Below are 18053 nucleotides of genomic sequence, written 5' to 3'. Positions count from 1 at the left end.
TTACAGGCGTGAGCCACCGCGCCAGGCCAGAAAGAAGTAAAATCATCTCTGCTCACAGATGACATGATCTGATATGTAGAAAACTCTAGGCTGGGCGTGGTGGCTCACTCCTGTAATCCCAGCACTTTGGGGGGGCCAAGGCGGGCAGATCACGAGGTCAGGAGATTGAGACCATCTTGGCCAACATGGTGAAACCCATCTCTACTAAAAATACAAAAATTAACCAGCCGTGATGGCAGGTGCCTGCAGTCCCAGCTATTCGGGAGGCTGAGGCACAAGAATCGCTTGAACCCAGGAGGCAGAGGTTGCAGAGAGCCGAGATTGCACCACTGCACTCCAGCCTGGCAAAAGAGCGAGACTCCATCCAAAAAGAAAAAAAAATTGCTAAAGATTACACACACACACACACACACACACACAAATACAAATAAACAGCTAATAAATGAATTTGGTAAAGTTGCAGGACACAAAATCAACACATATGACTTCCTGATGGTAAATTTTTTTTAAAAAATTAAATTTTAAAAATTAAAAGAAAACAAGATTAACTCATAAAAGTTAGTTGCATGTCCATACACTAGCAATGAACAATCAGAAAAAGAAATTTAAAAATTTTTTTCATTTACAATAGCATCAAAAAAAGTAAAATACTTGAGAATATATATTACCAAGGAGGTAAAAGACTTGTACATAGAATACTGCAAAACATTGCTGAAATAAATAAGAAGACCCAAATAAATAGAAAGACATCTCATGTTCATGGATTGGAAGACTTAATATGGTTAAGACAACAATACTACCCCAAATAACCTACAGACTCAATGTAATTCCTATCAAAATCTCAACAGCAATTAGCCAGGCATGGTGATGCACACCTGAAGTCCACCACCTCAGGAGACTAAGTTGGATCACTTGAGCCCAGGAGTTCAAAGCTACAGTGGACTCTGATTGTGCCACTGCATTCCAGTTGGGGCAACAGAGAGAGACTATGTAAAAGAAAAAAAAATCTCAACAGCAATTTTTGCAGAAATAGAAAAAATCCTAAAATCTCAAAAAATCCTAAATAGACAAAACAATCCTGGGAAAAAGGAGCAAAGTTGGAGAGCTTAACATTTTCTAATTTTAAAACTCACTATAAAGCTACAGTACTCAAAACAATTTGGGAGGCTGGGCAAGGTGGCTCATGCTTGTAATCCCACCACTTTGGGAGGCCAAGGTGGGCAGATCACTTGAGGCTGGGAGTTCGAGACCAGCCTGGCCAACATGGTGAAACCTTGTCTTTACTCAAAATACAAAAATTAGCCAGGCATGGTGGTGGGCACCTGTAATCCCAGTTACTTAGGAGGCTGAGGCAGGAGAATTGCTTGAACCCAGGAAGTGGAGGTTGCAGTGAACCGAGATCACACCACTACACTCCAGCCTGGGTGACAGAGCAAGACTCTGTCTCAAAAAAACAAAACAAAACAAAAGACAACCTACAGATTGGGAGAAAATATTTGCAAATCATATATCTGGTAAGGGGATTAATATCCAGAATATATAGAGAACTCCCACAACTCAAAAACAAAAAGAAACAACCCAATTTGGCCAGGTGCAGTGGCTCATGCCTGTAATCCTAGCACTTTGGGAGGCCAAGGCAGGTGGATCACCTGAGGTCAGGAGTTAGAGAGCAGCCTGGCCAACATGGTGAAACCCTGTCTCTACTAAAAATACAAAAATTAGCCAGAAATTGCTTGAACCCCGGAGGCGGAAGTTGCAGTGAGCCAAGAATGTGCCACTGCACTTCAGCCTGGGCAACAGAGCGAGACTCCACTTCAAAAAAAAAAAAAAAGAAAGAAACAACCCAATTAAAAAATGGGCAAAACCAGTCTGGCCAACATGGCAAAACCCCATCTCTACTAAAAATACAAAAATTAGCTAGGTATGGTGATGCACACCTATAGTCCCAGCTACTTGGGAGGCTGAGGTGAGAGGATCACTTGAACGCTAGAGGCGAAGATTGCAGTGAGCCAAGATGGCACTACTGCACTCCAGCCTGGGTGATAGAGCAAGACTCTGCCTTAAAAAAAGAAAGCAGAGGGGGCGCGCAAAAGACTAAAATAGACATTTCCCCAAAGAAGATACACAAATGACCAACAAGCACATAAAAATATGTTCAATCAACATCATTAGCCATCAAGGAAATGCAAATCAAAACTATAATAAGACCATAGCAATTAGGATGATGGCTGCTATTCAAAGAAACAGGAAAATAACAACTCTTGGTGAGGACGTGGAGAAACTGGAACCCTTGTGCATTGCTGGTGGGAGTGTAAAGTGGTGCAGCATCTGGGGAAATGTTTGGTGGTTCCTTAAAAATTAAAAGTAGAATTACCATATGGCCCAGCACAATAGTGTGCACCTATAGTCCTAGCTACTCAGGAGGCTACAGTGAGCCTTGCTTGAGCCAAGGAGTTCCAGTCCAGCCTGGGCAACATAACAAGATCCTGTCTCTAAAAAATGAAAAAAGCCCAGTGTGGTGGCTTGCACCTGTAATCCCAGCACCTTGGGAGGCCAAGGCTGAGGTCGGGAGTTCAAGACCAGCTTGACCAACGTGGAGAAACCTTGTCTCTACTAAAAATACAAAAATTAGCTGGGCATGGTGGCGCGTGCCTGTAATCCCAGCTACTGAGGAGGCTGAGGCAGGAGAATTGCTTGAACCCAGGAGGCAGAGGTTGTGGTGAGCTGAGATCGTGCCATTGCACTCCAGCCTGGGCAACAAAAGTGAAACTCCGTCTCACCATAAATAAATAAATAACAAAAATAAAAAAATTAAAAATTAAAGAACCCAGACAAGTCTAATTTTCTCTTTATTTCTTTCTTTTTTTTTTTGAGATGGGGTCTTACTCTGTTGCCCAGGCTGGAGTGCAGTGGTGCGATCTCAGCTCACTGCAACCTCTGCCTCCTAGGTTCAAGCAATTCTCCTGCCTCCGCTTCCCGAATAGCTGAGATTACAGGCGCATGCCACCATGCCCAGCTAATTTTTTTGTATTTTTATTTTTTTAATTTTAATTTTTTTTTTTTTTTTGAGACAGAGTCTTGCTCTGTCGCCCAGGCTGGAGTGCAGTGGCACGATCTCGGCTCACTGCAGACTCCACCTCCTGGGTTCATGCGATTCTCCTGCCTCAGCCTCCCGAGCAGCTGGGACCACAGGCGCCTGCCACCATGCCTGGCTAATTTTTGTAATTTTTGTAGAGGCGGGGTTTCACCATGTTGGCCAGGCTGGTCTCGAACTCCTGGCCTCAGGTGATCTGCCCTCCTTGGCCTCCCAAAGTGCTGGGATTATAGGCGTGAGCCACCGCACCCGGCCAGAAAGTGTTAAAGCCCATGATGACTGCACCATCAAGGCTGCTGGAGCCTCCGCTGCTGCTATGATTCTCATTGGAATCACTGCACACATCGCCTTGCAGGGAAGGAGTGCATTCCTGCTGTTGTTACAGGAGCCCAAAGTCACACCACTGTTGCTGCCTCCTCCAGCCCCAGAGTCCACATTCGTTGTGCTGCTGTGGCCACAATCACTGTGCTGGTGAAGCAAGGAATCTAGGAGCCTACATCCACCTGCCACTGCCACTGTCAGAGGAACTGCCAAAAGAAGAGAACAAGAAGACCTCTTCCTTTAGCTTCCCTTCTAATCTTTCACCAGGGACAGCCATTGCAGAACCCAGCCAGAAGTCAGCTGGAAAGAGAGTCAGAGGAAAGTAGCTTGCAGGTTCCCAGTTCCTTACAATACAACCAAAGCAAGGAAGTGCAGTGTGATGGTTAATTTTATGTGTTGCTGGCATGGTAACTCATGCCTGTAAGTAATCCTAGCACTCTGGGAGGCAGAGGCAAGATGATTGCTTGAGGCTAGGAGTTTGAGAAAAGGCTGGGCAATGTGGCAAGACCCCATTTCTACAAAAAATTTTAAATTGCTGGGTGTGATGTCTCACACCTGGAATCCCAGCACTTTGGGAGACCCACGTGGGAAGGTTGTTTAAGCCCAAGAGTTCATGACAAGCCTGGGCAAGATAGCGAGACCTGTCTCTACTAAACAATTAGCCAGGCGTGGTGGTACGTGCCTGTAATCTCAGCTACTCTGGAGGCTGAGGCACAAGAATCTCTTGAACCCAGGAGGTGGAGTGTTGTCACTGCATTCCAGCCTGGGCAACGGAACCAGACTCTGTCTTAAAAAAAAAAAAAAAAACAGGGCCGGGCGCGGTGGCTCACGCTTATAATCCCAGCACTTTGGGAGGCCGAGGCGGGCGGATCACGAGGTCAGGAGATCGAGACCACGGTGAAACCCCGTCTCTACTAAAAATATAAAAAAAATCAGCCGGGCGTGGTGGCGGGCGCCTGTAGTCCCAGCTACTCGGAGAGGCTGAGGCAGGAGAATGGCGTGAACCTGGGAGGCGGAGCTTGCAGTGAGCCGAGATTGCGCCACTGCACTCCAGCCTGGGTGGCAGAGCGAGACTCCGCCTCAAAAAAAAAAAAAAAAAAAAAACAGCCAGGCGTGGTGGCACACCTACTCAAAAGGCTGAGGTGGGAGAATCGCTGGGCCCAAGAGTTCAAGGCTATGATCAATTCATTGCACCCCAGCCTGGGTGACAGAGTGAGATCTTGTCTCAAAAAAAAAAAAAAAAAATGTGTGAATTTCACTGGGCCATGGCATACCTCAAACATTATTATGAGAGTTTCTTTTTTTTTTTTTTTTTTGATACGGAGTCTCGCTGCGTCACCCAGGCTGGAGTGCAGTGGTGCGATCTCGGCTCACTGCAAGCTCTGCCTCCTGGGTTCACGCCATTCTCCTGCCTCAGCCTCTCCAAGTAGCTGGGACTACAGGCGCCCGCCACCATGCCCGGCTAATTTTTTTTGTATTTTTAGTAGAGACGGGGTTTCACCGTGGTCTCCATCTCCTGACCTCGTGATCCGCCCACCTCGGCCTCCCAAAGTGCTGGGATTACAAGCATGAGCCACCGCGCCTGGCCTATAAGATGTATATTCTATATATACAGAAGATATATATTCTGTATATACATATGTATATATAGAAGATAAATATATATTGTATTTCTCTGGAGAACCTTTACTAATACAGGTGGGCAGGAATGGAGGTGAGAAAACAATGGCCATCATTAAAGTTTGAAAGTTCTCATTTAGTTTGAGGGCAGCAGACTCATAGTAGAGTTGACCTTCAGCTGGGCCTTAAAGGTATCATTTCTTTTCTTTTTTTTTTTAGATGGAGTCTCACTCTGTCGCCCAAGCTGGAGTCCGATGGCGTGATCTCGGCTCACTGCAACCTCCACCTCCCGGGTTCAAGCAGTTCTCTGCTTCAGCCTCCCAAGTAGCTGGGATTACAGGCACCACCACGCCCAGCTAAGTTTTTGTATTTTTAGTAGAGACGGGGTTTCACCATCTTGGCCAGGCTGGTCTTGAACTCCTGACCTTGTGATCCACCCGCTTCAGCCTCCCAAAGTGCTGGGATTACAGGCATGAGCCACCGCACCCGGCCAAACATATCATTTCTATAATAGAGATGGATGGATTGGAGAGGTGAGGGAGAAGATAGAGAAAACTCCAAGCAGAAGCAACAGTATGAGCAAAGACAAAGACAGGAAAATTCTGGCTGCATTCAAAAAATAAAGTATCACATTAGTACAGCACTTTATACTTTACTGTTTCCACACACCCTATTGAGGCATCATATAGGAAGCAATAAAAAACTGGGACTTGGACAGGTGTGGCCAAGATTGTGCCACTGCACTCCAGCCTGGGTGACAGAGCGAGGCTCCGTCTCAAAAAAAAAAAAAAAGAAAAAAGAAAATTGGGACCTAATAGATAATAAACTTCTCAAAGGACCCATGTACCTAGACCTCAGTTGCTATCTCCCACCCCTAAACCCATGGTCTCCAGAGTTAAGTACAATCTACTCAGCTGGGTGAGGTGGCTCACACCTGTAATCCCAGCACTTTGGGAGGCCGAGGCTGGCCATCACCTGAGGTCAGGAGTTCGAGACCAGCCTGACCAACATGATGAAACCCCATCTCTACTAAAAATACAAAATTAGCCTGGCGTGGTGGCACATACCTGTAATCCCAGCTACTCAGGAGGCTGAGGCAGCAGTATCGCTTGAACCTGGGAGGCGGAGGTTACAGTGAGCCAAGTTTTCGCCATTGCGCTCCATCCTGGGCAACAAGAGCAAAACTCCGTCTCAAAAAAAGAAAAAAGTACAGTCTACTCAAACACTTACCAGTCTGGCCCCAGGATGCCTTTTCTTCCTCTTTCTCTCAAATATACTGTGTTTCAGCCAAAGAAGATTTGAAAATTCCAGATGTAGCCCAGGAACCAGAAAACCCTCTGGGTTCAGGTGGCAACTGATGTAGCCAACTTGAAATATCCAAATCCTGGCCAGGCATGGTGGCTCACGCCTGTAATCCCAGCACTCTAGGAGGCTGAGGCGGCAAGTCATTTGAAGTCAGGAGTTCAAGACCAGCCTGGCCAACATGGTGAAACTCCATCTCTACTAAAAATACAAAAATTAGCTGGGTGTGGTGGTGCACACCTGTAGCCCCAGCTACTCGGGAGGCTGAGGCAGGAAAATCTCTTTTTTTTTTTTCTTTTTTTTTGAGACGGAGTCTCGCTCAGTCGCCCAGGCTGGAGTGCAGTGGCGCAATCTCGGCTCACTGCAAGCTCCGCCTCCCGGGTTCACGCCATTCTCCTGCCTCAGCCTCTCCGAGTAGCTGGGACTACAGGCGCCCGCCACCACGCCCGGCTAATTTTTTGTATTTTTAGTAGAGACGGGGTTTCACCGTGGTCTCGATCTCCTGATCTCGTGATCCGCCCGCCTCAGCCTCCCAAAGTGCTGGGATTACAAGCGTGAGCCGCCGCGCCCGGCCAGGAAAATCTCTTGAACCCGGGAGGTGGAGTTTGCAGCGAGCCAAGATCATGCCACTGCACTCCAGCCTGGGCAATAGAGCGAGAATATTGTCTCAAAACAAAACAAAACAAAAAAACAAAAACAAAAAAGGCCAAATCCTAAACAGCCAGCGGAGAAAACTGAGAAGCAACCCATCTATTGATAAAATCCTCAAAACGCTCATGAACTGGCAGCTCCAAGTACCTCTGGAACTGAGTTTGTGTGTCTCTGAGTGTGTGAGTGTGTAAACAAGGAGGACTGGTTGAAAGCTCTTTGAGAAGCACCCTTCATTACTGAGTAACTACCCCTCCCTCCCTCCCACAGAAATCTGCAAGCTTGTTCTCTGTACAGGATAAAACAGAGGGTCTCTGGGGCCGGGCGCAGTGGCTCACGCTTGTAATCCCAGCACTTTGGGAGGCCGAGGTGGGTGGATCACGAGGTCAGGAGATCGAGACCACGGTGAAACCCCGTCTCTACTAAAAATACAAAAAATTAGCCGGGCGTGGTGGCGGGCGCCCGTAGTCCCAGCTACTCGGAGAGGCTGAGGCAGGAGAATGGCGTGAACCCGGGAGGCGGAGCTTGCAGTGAGCCGAGATTGCGCCACTGCACTCTAGCCTGGGCGACAGAGCGAGACTCCATCTCAAAAAAAAAAAAAAAAAACAGAGGGTCTCTGAACTGGGTGATACCAGGCACATTTGACAGCATGGCTATGGCTCATAAACTAGGGAACTAAGGGACTGTGTATGCCGAATGCCCCAGGCTGAGACCCACAGCTCTCTGCCTCCTTTCGGGGGCCAGAACACTGGCAGCCTGGCCTGTTCCCTCCTAGAAGGAGATTCTTCTCTGGGTAACCTGACTGGCCCCAGAGGAAAGACCTAAAGAGCCAGACATGTGGGGATTCACCCAGCAAACAGTCCCGTCCAGATGCCCACCACGTGAGCTTCCAATCAGTGCCTTCGTTCCCATGTCAGAGCTTTCTCTTTGCTACTCCCCACCCACGCTGCCTGGCCCTCTGCACTGGGGGTATTCCAGGAAGAGACCACATGAGCAATACCCCACACCCTCTGACTTGCAGGTGGTCTAGACAACGCAGAACCCGGAAGAAGACCAGAGGGAGGAGGAGCGTGAGATCAAGGTATCTGTTCCTCTGGTTCTTCTCTTAGAGAGTTCCTCTCTTAGGCTGCCTGTGTCTCTCAACCAAAGGTTATAGCTCTTCTATACTCTGTCTTTGTAAATGGCCATTTTGTAAAGAAATTCTCCTAAAATAATCCTAACTTGAGTGAACCGTATGTTTACTGTAAGGACTTAACTGATATTTGCCTGTCTTATAAATAATCAGTCAAAGATTACCAGACAGCTGAAAACAACCTCAGACATGGAAGATAAAAACAAATGAGCAAAAAGCAGACTGAAAAACAATTTGCAGAAATAGATTCTACGCAGGAAGAAAACTTCAAAAGAAAAATGTCAAATAATACTTCAGAGAGGCCGGGCACAGTTGCTCACACCTGTAATTCCAGCACTTTGGGAGGCTGAGGCAGGTGGATCACCTAAGGTCAGGAGTTCGAGACCAGCCTGGTCAACATAGTGAAGCCTCGTCTCTACTAAAAATACAAAAATTAGCCGGGCATGGTGGCACGTGCCTGTAATCCCAGCTACTCGGGAGGCTGAGGCAGGAGAATCGCTTGAACCTGGGAGGTGGAGGTTGCCGTGAGCCGAGATCGCGCCATTGCACTCTAGCGTGGGCAACAAGAGCAAAACTCCATCTCAAAAAAATAATAATAATAATAAAAAAATTAAGAAAAAACAGGAGAACAGGAGGACACATGAGTTTGGAGCTTCATACAAACATGTGGTCAATAACAGAACAGGCCTGTATTTACATGTGTACAAAAATGCCTGTGTGTCTGCAGCTACAGACAACCTACTATGAAACCACTAATCATTTCCTCATTGCTTTCTGATTCAGGCTTCTCCTCCAGACATGCTTAGCTATGGTTTAGGAGCGGCTAGGCTTATGGGGTCTTTCCAGTGTCTTCCTAGCACCCTCCTTTCCTCTCCCAACCCCTACGCCCTCTGCTCTCAGGGTTCCCAGGTTAAACAATCAAGATACACACTTCCGCCTCCAGGCACCACACCCCATCCTCTTCCTGGAGCTCCACCCACAACAAGGTACTGAAGAGGAGGTGAGGAAAGTAGAGAGGAAGAACACTAGATTATTGAATAAATAACCTGAGAATTGAATAAATTGGAAGTTAGCCCTATTGTTAATCTTTGAACCATGGGAAATGGTAGCATGGGAAGAATGACCCCTAAAGCCATTGAGTTGGGGTGGGGCTGGCTCTCCTCCACTTAAAACCCCTCAGGGCTCTGGCTTATTCCGAGAATAAGGCTGAAATGCCTTCACCGAGAAAAGGGTTCTCCAGAAGTCACCCTGCTTTTCTCTCCTGCCTCATCTCTTGCCACTTTCTCCTTGTTATCTGGGCTCCAGCCACAATAAACAATGTTCTTGCAGACAAGAGCATTGACTTGATGTGGGCAAGTGTGGCTCTTGTCCCGGGCCTCATGTTAGAGGGCCCTGAATTATTCACACATGTGCACACACATATTTAACACACACTGCTCCTCTGTCATTTGGGATCGGGTGCTTTTTGCTGACCTAGAGAAACTCCATGCCTGAAACCTACTCATCTGCTCTCAGGAGTGGTAGTAATTGTCACTGCTCATTGATAAACACTCCCTGTCTTCATTGGAGCAGGCCCAGGGGTTGTTGGGTTTGACTCCATCCCAGGTTCCAGGGATGAGCCAGGTTGATGTAAGCCAGTCAGGGGATCTCCCTCCACCTGTCTCTTCCCTGTACCCACAAGCATGCACAAACAGGGCACAGCACTTCCCTGGTCAAAGGGCTTGGTTCGATTGAGGACAGAGCAGTGGATGGCACAGGAGACACCCCCCTCCCTTGCTCTGAATCGGGCAGAGTGTAGACGTGAGGCCTGGGAATGATAACAGCCATTTAGTTCCCCCAAGATAAGCCAGACTTGGAACATTGCCACTTGACACCCCCATTACCCAAAGACAACTGGACAGAGCTGAGCTAAAGCTCAAGCACCTGCCATTTGGAGGTTGGTTGGTTAGTTGGTTGGTTGGTTTGTTTTGAGACAGGGTCTCTGTCGCCCGGGCTGGAGTGCAATGGCATGATCTCGGCTCGCTGCAACCTCTGCCTCTCGGTTTCAAGCGATTCTCCTGCCTCAGTCTCCCCAGTAGCTGGGATTACAGGCGTGCACCACCATGCCCAGCTAATTTTTGTATTTTTAGGAGAGATGGAGTTTCACCATGTTGCCCATGCTGGTCTTGAACTCCTGAACTCAAGTGATCTGCCCACCTCAGCCTCCAAAAGTGCTGGAATTACAGGCATGAGCCACAGCGCTACTGCACTCCAGTTTGGGCGATAGAGGGGGATTTTGTCTTAAAAAAGGGCCAGGTAGCCGGGCGCAGTGGCTCACGCTTGTAATCCCAGCACTTTGGGAGGCCGAGGCGGGCGGATCACGAGGTCAGGAGATCGAGACCACAGTGAAACCCCGTCTCTATGGAGAGGCTGAGGCAGGAGAATGGCGTGAACCTGGGAGGCGGAGCTTGCAGTGAGCCGAGATTGCGCCACTGCACTCCAGCCTGGGTGACAGAGCGAGACTCCGCCTCAAAAAAAAAAAAGGCTAGGCCGGGCGCGGTGGCTCACGCCTGTAATCCCAGCACTTTGGGAGGCCGAGGCGGGCGGATCACAAGGTCAGGAGATAGAGACCATCCTGGCTAACGTGGTGAAACCTCGTCTCTACTAAAAATACAAAAAAAATTAGCCGGGCGTGGTGGCGGGCGCCTGTAGTCCCAGCTACTCGGGAGGCTGAGGCAGGAGAATGGCGTGAACCCAGGAGGCGGAGCTTGCAGTGAGCCGAGATTGCGCCACTGCACTCTAGCCTGGGCGACAGAGCAAGACTCCATCTCAAAAAAAAAAAAGGGCGGGGGCCAGGTGTGGTGGCTCACTTCTGTAATCCCAGCACTTTGGGAGGCCGAAGCAGGCAGATCATCTGAGGTCGGGAGTTCGAGACCAACCTGGCCAACATTGTAAAACCCCATCTCTACTAAAAATACAAAAATTAGCCAGGTGTAGTAGCTCATGCCTGTATTCCTAGCAACTCGGGAGGCTGAGTCATGAGAATCGCTTGAAGCTAGGAGGCAGAGAATGCAGTGAGCCAAGATCACGCCATTGTACTCCAGCCTGGATGACCGAGCGAGACTCTGTCTCCAAAAAAAAAGAAAAAAAAAGGAAAAAGGAAAAGAAAACCATTGCCCTCAGGTCACATCTGGCCCACTACCTGTTTTTATACAGCATGTGATGGTAAATCTCATGAACATAAAAGACGCACAGACACGCATTACAAAATAGTACATACTACATGATTCCATTTATATAAGGTGCAAAAATGATCTACAGTGTTGGGGATCAGGATATAGGCTACCTTTGGGGAGATGGGGAATAGTGTCTGAGACAGGACACAAAGGGATGTTTGTTTGTTTTTGAGATGGAGTCTTGCTCTGTAACCCAGGCTGGAGTGCAGTGGTGCCATCTTGACTCACTGCAATCTCCATCTCCCAAATTCAAGCGATTCTACTGCCTCAGACTTCCAAGTAGCTGGGATTACAGGCGTGCACCACCACACCTGGCTAATTTTTGTATTTTAATAGAGATGACGTTTCACCATGTTTATCAGGCTGGTCTTGAACTCCTGACCTCAGGTGATCCACCTGCCTTGCCCTCCCAAAAAGCTGGGATTACAGGCATGAGCCACGGCGCCCGGCCAAATAGTATTTTTATATACCTTTTTATTAAAATATATTATACGTAGCTGTGAAGTGCATTAATCTGAAGTGCATAGTTCAATAAAGCTTTGCGTAGGAATACATCCAGGAAAGCACCACCCAGATTAAGATATAGAACATTTCTTTTTTTTTTTTTTTTTTTTCAGACGGAGTTTCACTCTTGTTGCCCAGGCTGGAGTGCAATGGCACAATCTCGGCTCACTGCAACTTCCACCTCCTGGGTTCAAGCGATTCTCTTGCCTCAGCCTCCGGAGTAGCTGGGATTACAGGCATGTACCACCACGCACAGCTAATTTTTGTATTTTTAGTAGAGACAGGGTTTCTCCATGTTGGTCAGGCTGGTCTTTAACTCCTGACCTCAGGTGATCCGCCCGCCTTGGCTTCCCAAAGTGCTGGGATTACAGGTGTGAGCCACTGAGCCTGGCAAGATATAGAACATTTCTGTATCTAATAAAGACATCACAGATTGTTCCTCCCTGTCCCCACACCTCCACCCCCTGAAAGGTTAACCATGGATTTGTTTTGCCTCTCTTGATTCTAGCATAAATGAAGTCACACACAAAGTTACCTTTTGTGTCTGGCTTATTTTGTTCAGCAGAATGAATGTGAGATTAATTCATGCTGTTGGGTTATCTATTGCTCATTCTTTCTATTGCCATATATTACCTCATTATATGAATATAAAATGTGTTTATTCGCCAGTTGATACTCTTGAGCTATGTTGACATTTTGGCTGCTGTGAGTAATGTTGCTGTAAACAATCTTGAACATGTCTTTTGATGGATATATGCACATCCTTCTCTCACCTAAGAAGTGAATTTTCTGGTCATAGGGTGGGCATCCTTTTAGATTTGGTAGTTAGCTAATACAGTGGTATATGCTGCCAAACTGTTTTCCAAAGTGTGTGAACCCACCAGGCATGGTCAGTGATCACGCCTGTAATCCTAGCACTTTGGGAGTACAAGGGGGGAGGATGGCTTGATCAAGCCCAGGAGTTCAAGACCAGCCTGGACAACATAATGAGACCATGTCTCTTAAAAAAACAAAAACACTGCTAAATTTGACCGGCTTTAAAAAAATATTTAAAACAAGTTTTTAAAAAGTGCATGAACCAATTTACAATCCCACCAGCAAAATATAAAAGTCATAGTTGCTTCACATTCTTGTCAACACTTGGTATTGGCATTCTATTTTAGTTCTTCTAGTAAGTATGTAGTAGTGTCTACTTGTGGTTTTAATGTACATTTCCCTGTGGTTAAATACATTTCATATTTATTGGCCCTGTGGATATCATCTTTTGTTGAAATGCCCATTAAAATATTATGCCCATTTTTTAGATGGATTACTTGTCTTTTATTTATTTATTTGTAGTTATTTATATATTCCAATGTAAATTGTTTGGGTATGTGTAATTCAAATATCTTCTGCCAGTGAAGCTGCATCTTCACTCAGTGATGACTTTTTTTTTTTCTTTTTGAAACAGAGTTTAGCTATTATCGCCCAGGCTGGAGTGTAGTGGCGCGATCTAGGCTCACTGCAACCTCCGCCTCCCAGGTTCAGGCGATTCTTCTGCCTCAGCCTCCTGAATAGCTGGGATTACAGGAATGCACCACCACGGCCTGCTAATTTTGTATTTTTAGTAGGGACGAGGTTTCTCCATGTTGGTCAGACTGATCTCGAACTCCTGACCTCAGGTGATCCGCCCACCTTGGCCTCCGAAAGTGCTGAGATTACAGGTGTGAGCCACCGTGCTTGGCCATTAACGACTTTTAAGAAACAGCAGTGGCCGGGCACGGTGGCTCACGCCTATAATCCCAGCACTTTGGGAGGCCAAGGCGGGCAGATCACGAGTTCAGGATATCAAGACCATCCTGGCTAACATGGTGAAACCCCATCTCTAGTAAAAATACAAAAAAATCTAGCCAGGCCTGGTGGTGGGTGCCTGTATTCCCAGCTACTCGGGAGGCTGAGACAGGAGAATGGCGTGAACCTGGGAGGCAGACCTTGCAGTGAGCTGAGATCGTGCCACTGCACTCCAGCCTGGGCGACAGAGCGAGACTCGTCTCAAAAAAAAAAAAAAAAAAGAAAAACAAGAAACAGCAGTTCTGGGCCTGGCACGGTGGCTCACGCCTGTAATCCCAGCACTTTGGGAGGCTGAGGCGGGCGGATCATGAGGTCAGGGGATCAAGACCAGCCTGGCTAACGTGGTGAAACCCCGTCTCTACTAAAAATACAAAAATTTAGCCAGGCGTGGTGGCACGCAGCAGTAGTCCCAGCGACTTGGGAGGCTGAGGCAGGAGAATCGCTTGAACCAGGGAGGCAGAGGTTGCAGTGAGCCGAGATTGCGCCACTGCACTCCAGCCTAAGTGACAGAGTGAGATTGCATCTCAAAAAAAAAAAGAAAGAAAGAAACATCAGTTCTTGGCTGACTGGGTGCACTGCCTATGAGTTAGTCCTACTCTACAAGGAGCAGTAAAAAATAGATACATAAAAATACATTTTTAAAAAAGGAAACAGAAGTTCTTCATTTTAATAAAATTTCTTTCTGTTGATATTTTAATTTTATGGTTAATACTTTTGTGTCTTCTTTAAGAAATCTTTCTCTTTTTTTTTTTTTTTTTGAGACGGAGTCTCGCTCTGTTGCCCAGGCTGGAGTGCAGTGGCGCAATCTCAGCTCACTGCAAGCTCTGCCTCCCGGGTTCACGCCATTCTCCTGCCTCAGCCTCTCTGAGTAGCTGGGACTACAGGTGCCCGCCACCACGCCCGGCTAATTTTTTTTGTATTTTGAGTAGAGACGGGGTTTCACCGTGGTCTCGATCTCTTGACCTCATGATCCGCCCGCCTCTGCCTCCCAAAGTGCTGGGATTACAAGCGTGAGCCACCGTGCCCGGCCAAGAAATCTTTCTCTACTTCGAGGTCATAAAATAGTCTTGTTTTCTTCTAGAAGAGATATTGTTTTACCTTGACCATTTTGGCCTATGATTCATTTTGAATTAATTTTTCTTGGTACGTGATATGAGGTAGGGGTCAATATTTATTTTTTCCATATAGATCCAACTACTCCAGCACTATTTATTCAAAAGAACATCTAGTTGTTTATAGTATACAGAAATAGAATTAATTGGCTAGTCTCAGTGGTTCACATCCGTAATCCTAGCTCTTTGGGAGGCCAAGGTGGGTAGATTACTTGAGTCCAGGAGTTTGAGATCAGCCTGGGCAACACGGGGAAACCCCACCTCTACAAAAAATACAAAAATTAGCTGGGAGTGGTGGCACCTGCCTATGGTCCCAGTTGCTCAGGAGGCTGAGGTGGGGAGGATAGCTTGAGCTCAGGAGGCTGAGGTTGCAGTGAGCCAAGATTGTGCCAGTGCACTTTAGCCTGGGTGATAGAGCAAAACTCTGTGTCAAAAGAAAAAAAAAAGGAATACAATTAATTGGCATGGGTGAACAAGGTCAGGTCCAGGGACTCTGGCACCTTGCTGCTTAAGAAATGTCTTCCCTTAGTGAGGAGGGCCTCTGCCCGGCCGCCAACCGTCTGGGAAGTGAGGAGGGCCTCTGCCCGGCTGCCAACCTTCTGGGAAGTAAGGAGGGCCTCTGCCCGGCCGCCAACCATCTGGGAAGTGAGGAGGGCCTCTGCCCGGCCACCAACCATCTGGGAAGTGAGGAGGGCCTCTGCCCCGCCTCTGTGCAACCTTCCAAGTTGTGTGTGATCTTTTCTGTCTTTCCCAAGTTTGCATTTTCAACATTAAAGTTTACTTTTTAATTAAAAAAAGAAATAAAAAAAAAAAGAAATGTCTTCCCTTTCAGAATGTGCCTTGCACACGTGCTCTTCTGAATGCCCGGCTATTTGGTGAAGTTGCCTGGCCTACTGATTCCTAGTCTATGAAAGTGGTGAAACTGCTTTTTCCACACTACCTACAGAGGTGTCCACAGGGCATTGTTCTGGATTCCCGTCGTAACTTTTTTTTTTTTTTGAGACGGAGTCTGGCTCTATCCGTCAGGCTGGAGTGTTGTGGCACGATCTCGGCTCACTGCAAGCTCCGCCTCCCGGGTTCACGCCATTCTCCTGCCTCAGCCTCCCGAGTAGCTGGGACTACAGGCGCCTGCTACCGCACCCGGCTAATTTTTTGTATTTTCACTTGAGACAAGGTTTCACCCTGTTAGCCAGGATGGTTTCGATCTCCTGACCTCGTGATCCGCCCGCCTCGGCCTCCCAAAGTGCTGGGATTGCAGGCGTGAGCCACCGCGCCCAGCCCCCATCGTAACTTAAAGGGAAACTTTCACAATGTCCGGAGCCCTTGATGTCCTGCAAATGAAGGAGGAGGATGTCCTTAAGTTCCTTGCAGCAGGAACCCACTTAGGTGGCACCAATCTTGACTTCCAGATGGAACAGTACATCTATAAAAGGAAAAGTGACGACATCTACGTCACAAATCTGAAGAGGACCTGGGAGAAGCTTCTGCTGGCAGCTCGTGCCATTGTTGCCATTGAAAACCCTGCTGATGTCAGTGTTATATCCTCCAGGAATACTGGCCAGAGGGCCATGCTGAAGTTTGCTGCTGCCACTGGAGCCACTCCAATTGCTGGCCACTTCACTCCTGGAACCTTCACTAACCAGATCCAGGCAGCCTTCCCGGAGCCACGGCTTCTTGTGGTTACTGACCCCAGGGCTGACCACCAGCCTCTCACGGAGGCATCTTATGTTAACCTACCTACCATCGCGCTGTGTAACACAGTTTCTCCTCTGCGCTATGTGGACATTGCCATCCCATGCAACAACAAGGGAGCTCACTCAGTGGGTTTGATGTGGTGGATGCTGGCTCGGGAAGTTCTGCGCATGCGTGGCACCATTTCCCATGAACACCCATGGGAGGTCATGCTTGATCTCTACTTCTACAGAGATCCTGAAGAGGTTGAAAAAGAAGAGCAGGTGGCTGCTGAAAAGGCAGTGACCAAGGAGGAATTTCAGGGTGAATGGACTGCTCCAGCTCCTGGGTTTACTGCTACTCGGTCTGAGGTTGCAGACTGGTCTGAAGGTGTGCAGGTGGCCTCTGTGCCTATTCAGCAGTTCCCTACTGAAGACTGGAGCGCTCAGCCTGCCACGGAAGACTAGTCTGCAGCTCCCACTGCTCAGGCCACTGAATGGGTAGAAGCAACCACTGACTGGTCTTAAGCTGTTCTTGCACAGGCTCTTAAGCAACATGGAAAAATGGTTGATGGAAAATAAATAAACATCAGTTTCTAAAAAAAAAAAAAAAGAAAGAAAGTGGTGAAACTGTTTAGTGAACAGCCTTTGGCCAACAAGACGACTTATGACTGGTATCCAGATTACAATACTTGTTTTGTACTCATGGGGACATTCTTATGCCTTGGCCTCTACAGAGATGAGCATCAAGATTTTAAGGATGAGCCAGGAACGGTGGCTCATGCCTGTAATCCCAGCACTTTTGAAGGCCGAGGTGGGTGGATCACCTGAAGTCAGGAGTTCAAGACCAGCCTGGCCAACATGGTGAAACCCCGTCTCTACTCAAAATATAAAAATTAGCCGGGCGTGGTGGCAGGAATCTGTAATCCCAGCTACCTGGGAGTCTAAAGCAGGAGAATTGCTTGAACCCAGGAGGCGGAGGTGGCAGTGAGTCAAGATAGCGCCACAGCACTCCAGCCTGGGCAACAAGAGCAAAACTCTGTCTCAAAAAAAAAGAGAGAGAGAGACCAACCTGGCCAACAAAGAGACCACATCTCTCAAAAAAAAAAAAAATTAAGGATAAACAAATGTGTTTAACACTTTTCCTGTCTGCCCCAGGAATATTTGCCAGCAGTGCTTGTGGTTGCACTGTTTACCTCGAGATAACTTTGCCAGGAGATATCTCGTTTTTATTATTATTTCCCGTCGCTCTAGTATATCACATCTTTGGAAACAAAAGGCATCATTCTATTTATAGCATTCTGTTTTTAGTAGTGGTATTTCCATTTACAAAATATAGTAATTTTCAATCACTGAAAATGTCAAATCCTAGAAAATGTAGCATTCCTACACGTGATGTTAACATCATTCTGGAACAGTTGCTGGCTGAAGATTCATTTGATGAATCGGATTTTTCTGAAATAGAAGATTCTGATGATTCAGGCAATTCTGATGTTAGCTCTGTTCAGAAATAACTCCAAGAACAGTTTCGATATTTTATTTTCATATTGAAAATCAGTCAGATTTGCTTCAGCCTCAAAGAGCCTGTTTATGTGAAATTAAATG

At 47.2% G+C, this 18053-nt stretch overlaps 1 protein-coding gene across 1 annotated transcript; it reads left to right on the top strand.

Moving 5' to 3' along the window:
• The first annotated feature begins 16064 nt into the window (after nucleotides 1-16064).
• LOC134731290 (small ribosomal subunit protein uS2-like) lies at nucleotides 16065-16931 on the top strand. The gene has a single exon (XM_063628123.1). It carries the CDS (start codon nucleotides 16089-16091, stop codon nucleotides 16914-16916), a length of 828 nt encoding a protein of 275 aa, XP_063484193.1. The 5' UTR covers nucleotides 16065-16088; the 3' UTR covers nucleotides 16917-16931.
• The last annotated feature ends 1122 nt before the right edge of the window (nucleotides 16932-18053 follow it).

The sequence above is a fragment of the Symphalangus syndactylus genome, chromosome 12, assembly GCF_028878055.3.
Source record: "Symphalangus syndactylus isolate Jambi chromosome 12, NHGRI_mSymSyn1-v2.1_pri, whole genome shotgun sequence".
NCBI classification, from domain to species: Eukaryota; Metazoa; Chordata; class Mammalia; order Primates; family Hylobatidae; genus Symphalangus; species Symphalangus syndactylus.
The sequence above is the reverse complement of the archived record's forward strand: the minus strand, read 5'-3'. Positions and strand labels throughout refer to the sequence as shown.

Excerpts from the sequence above, each read along its gene's own strand:
- LOC134731290 (XM_063628123.1), top strand. The coding sequence starts at position 16,089 with ATGTCCGGAGCCCTTGATGTCCTGCAAATGAAGGAGGAGGATGTCCTT.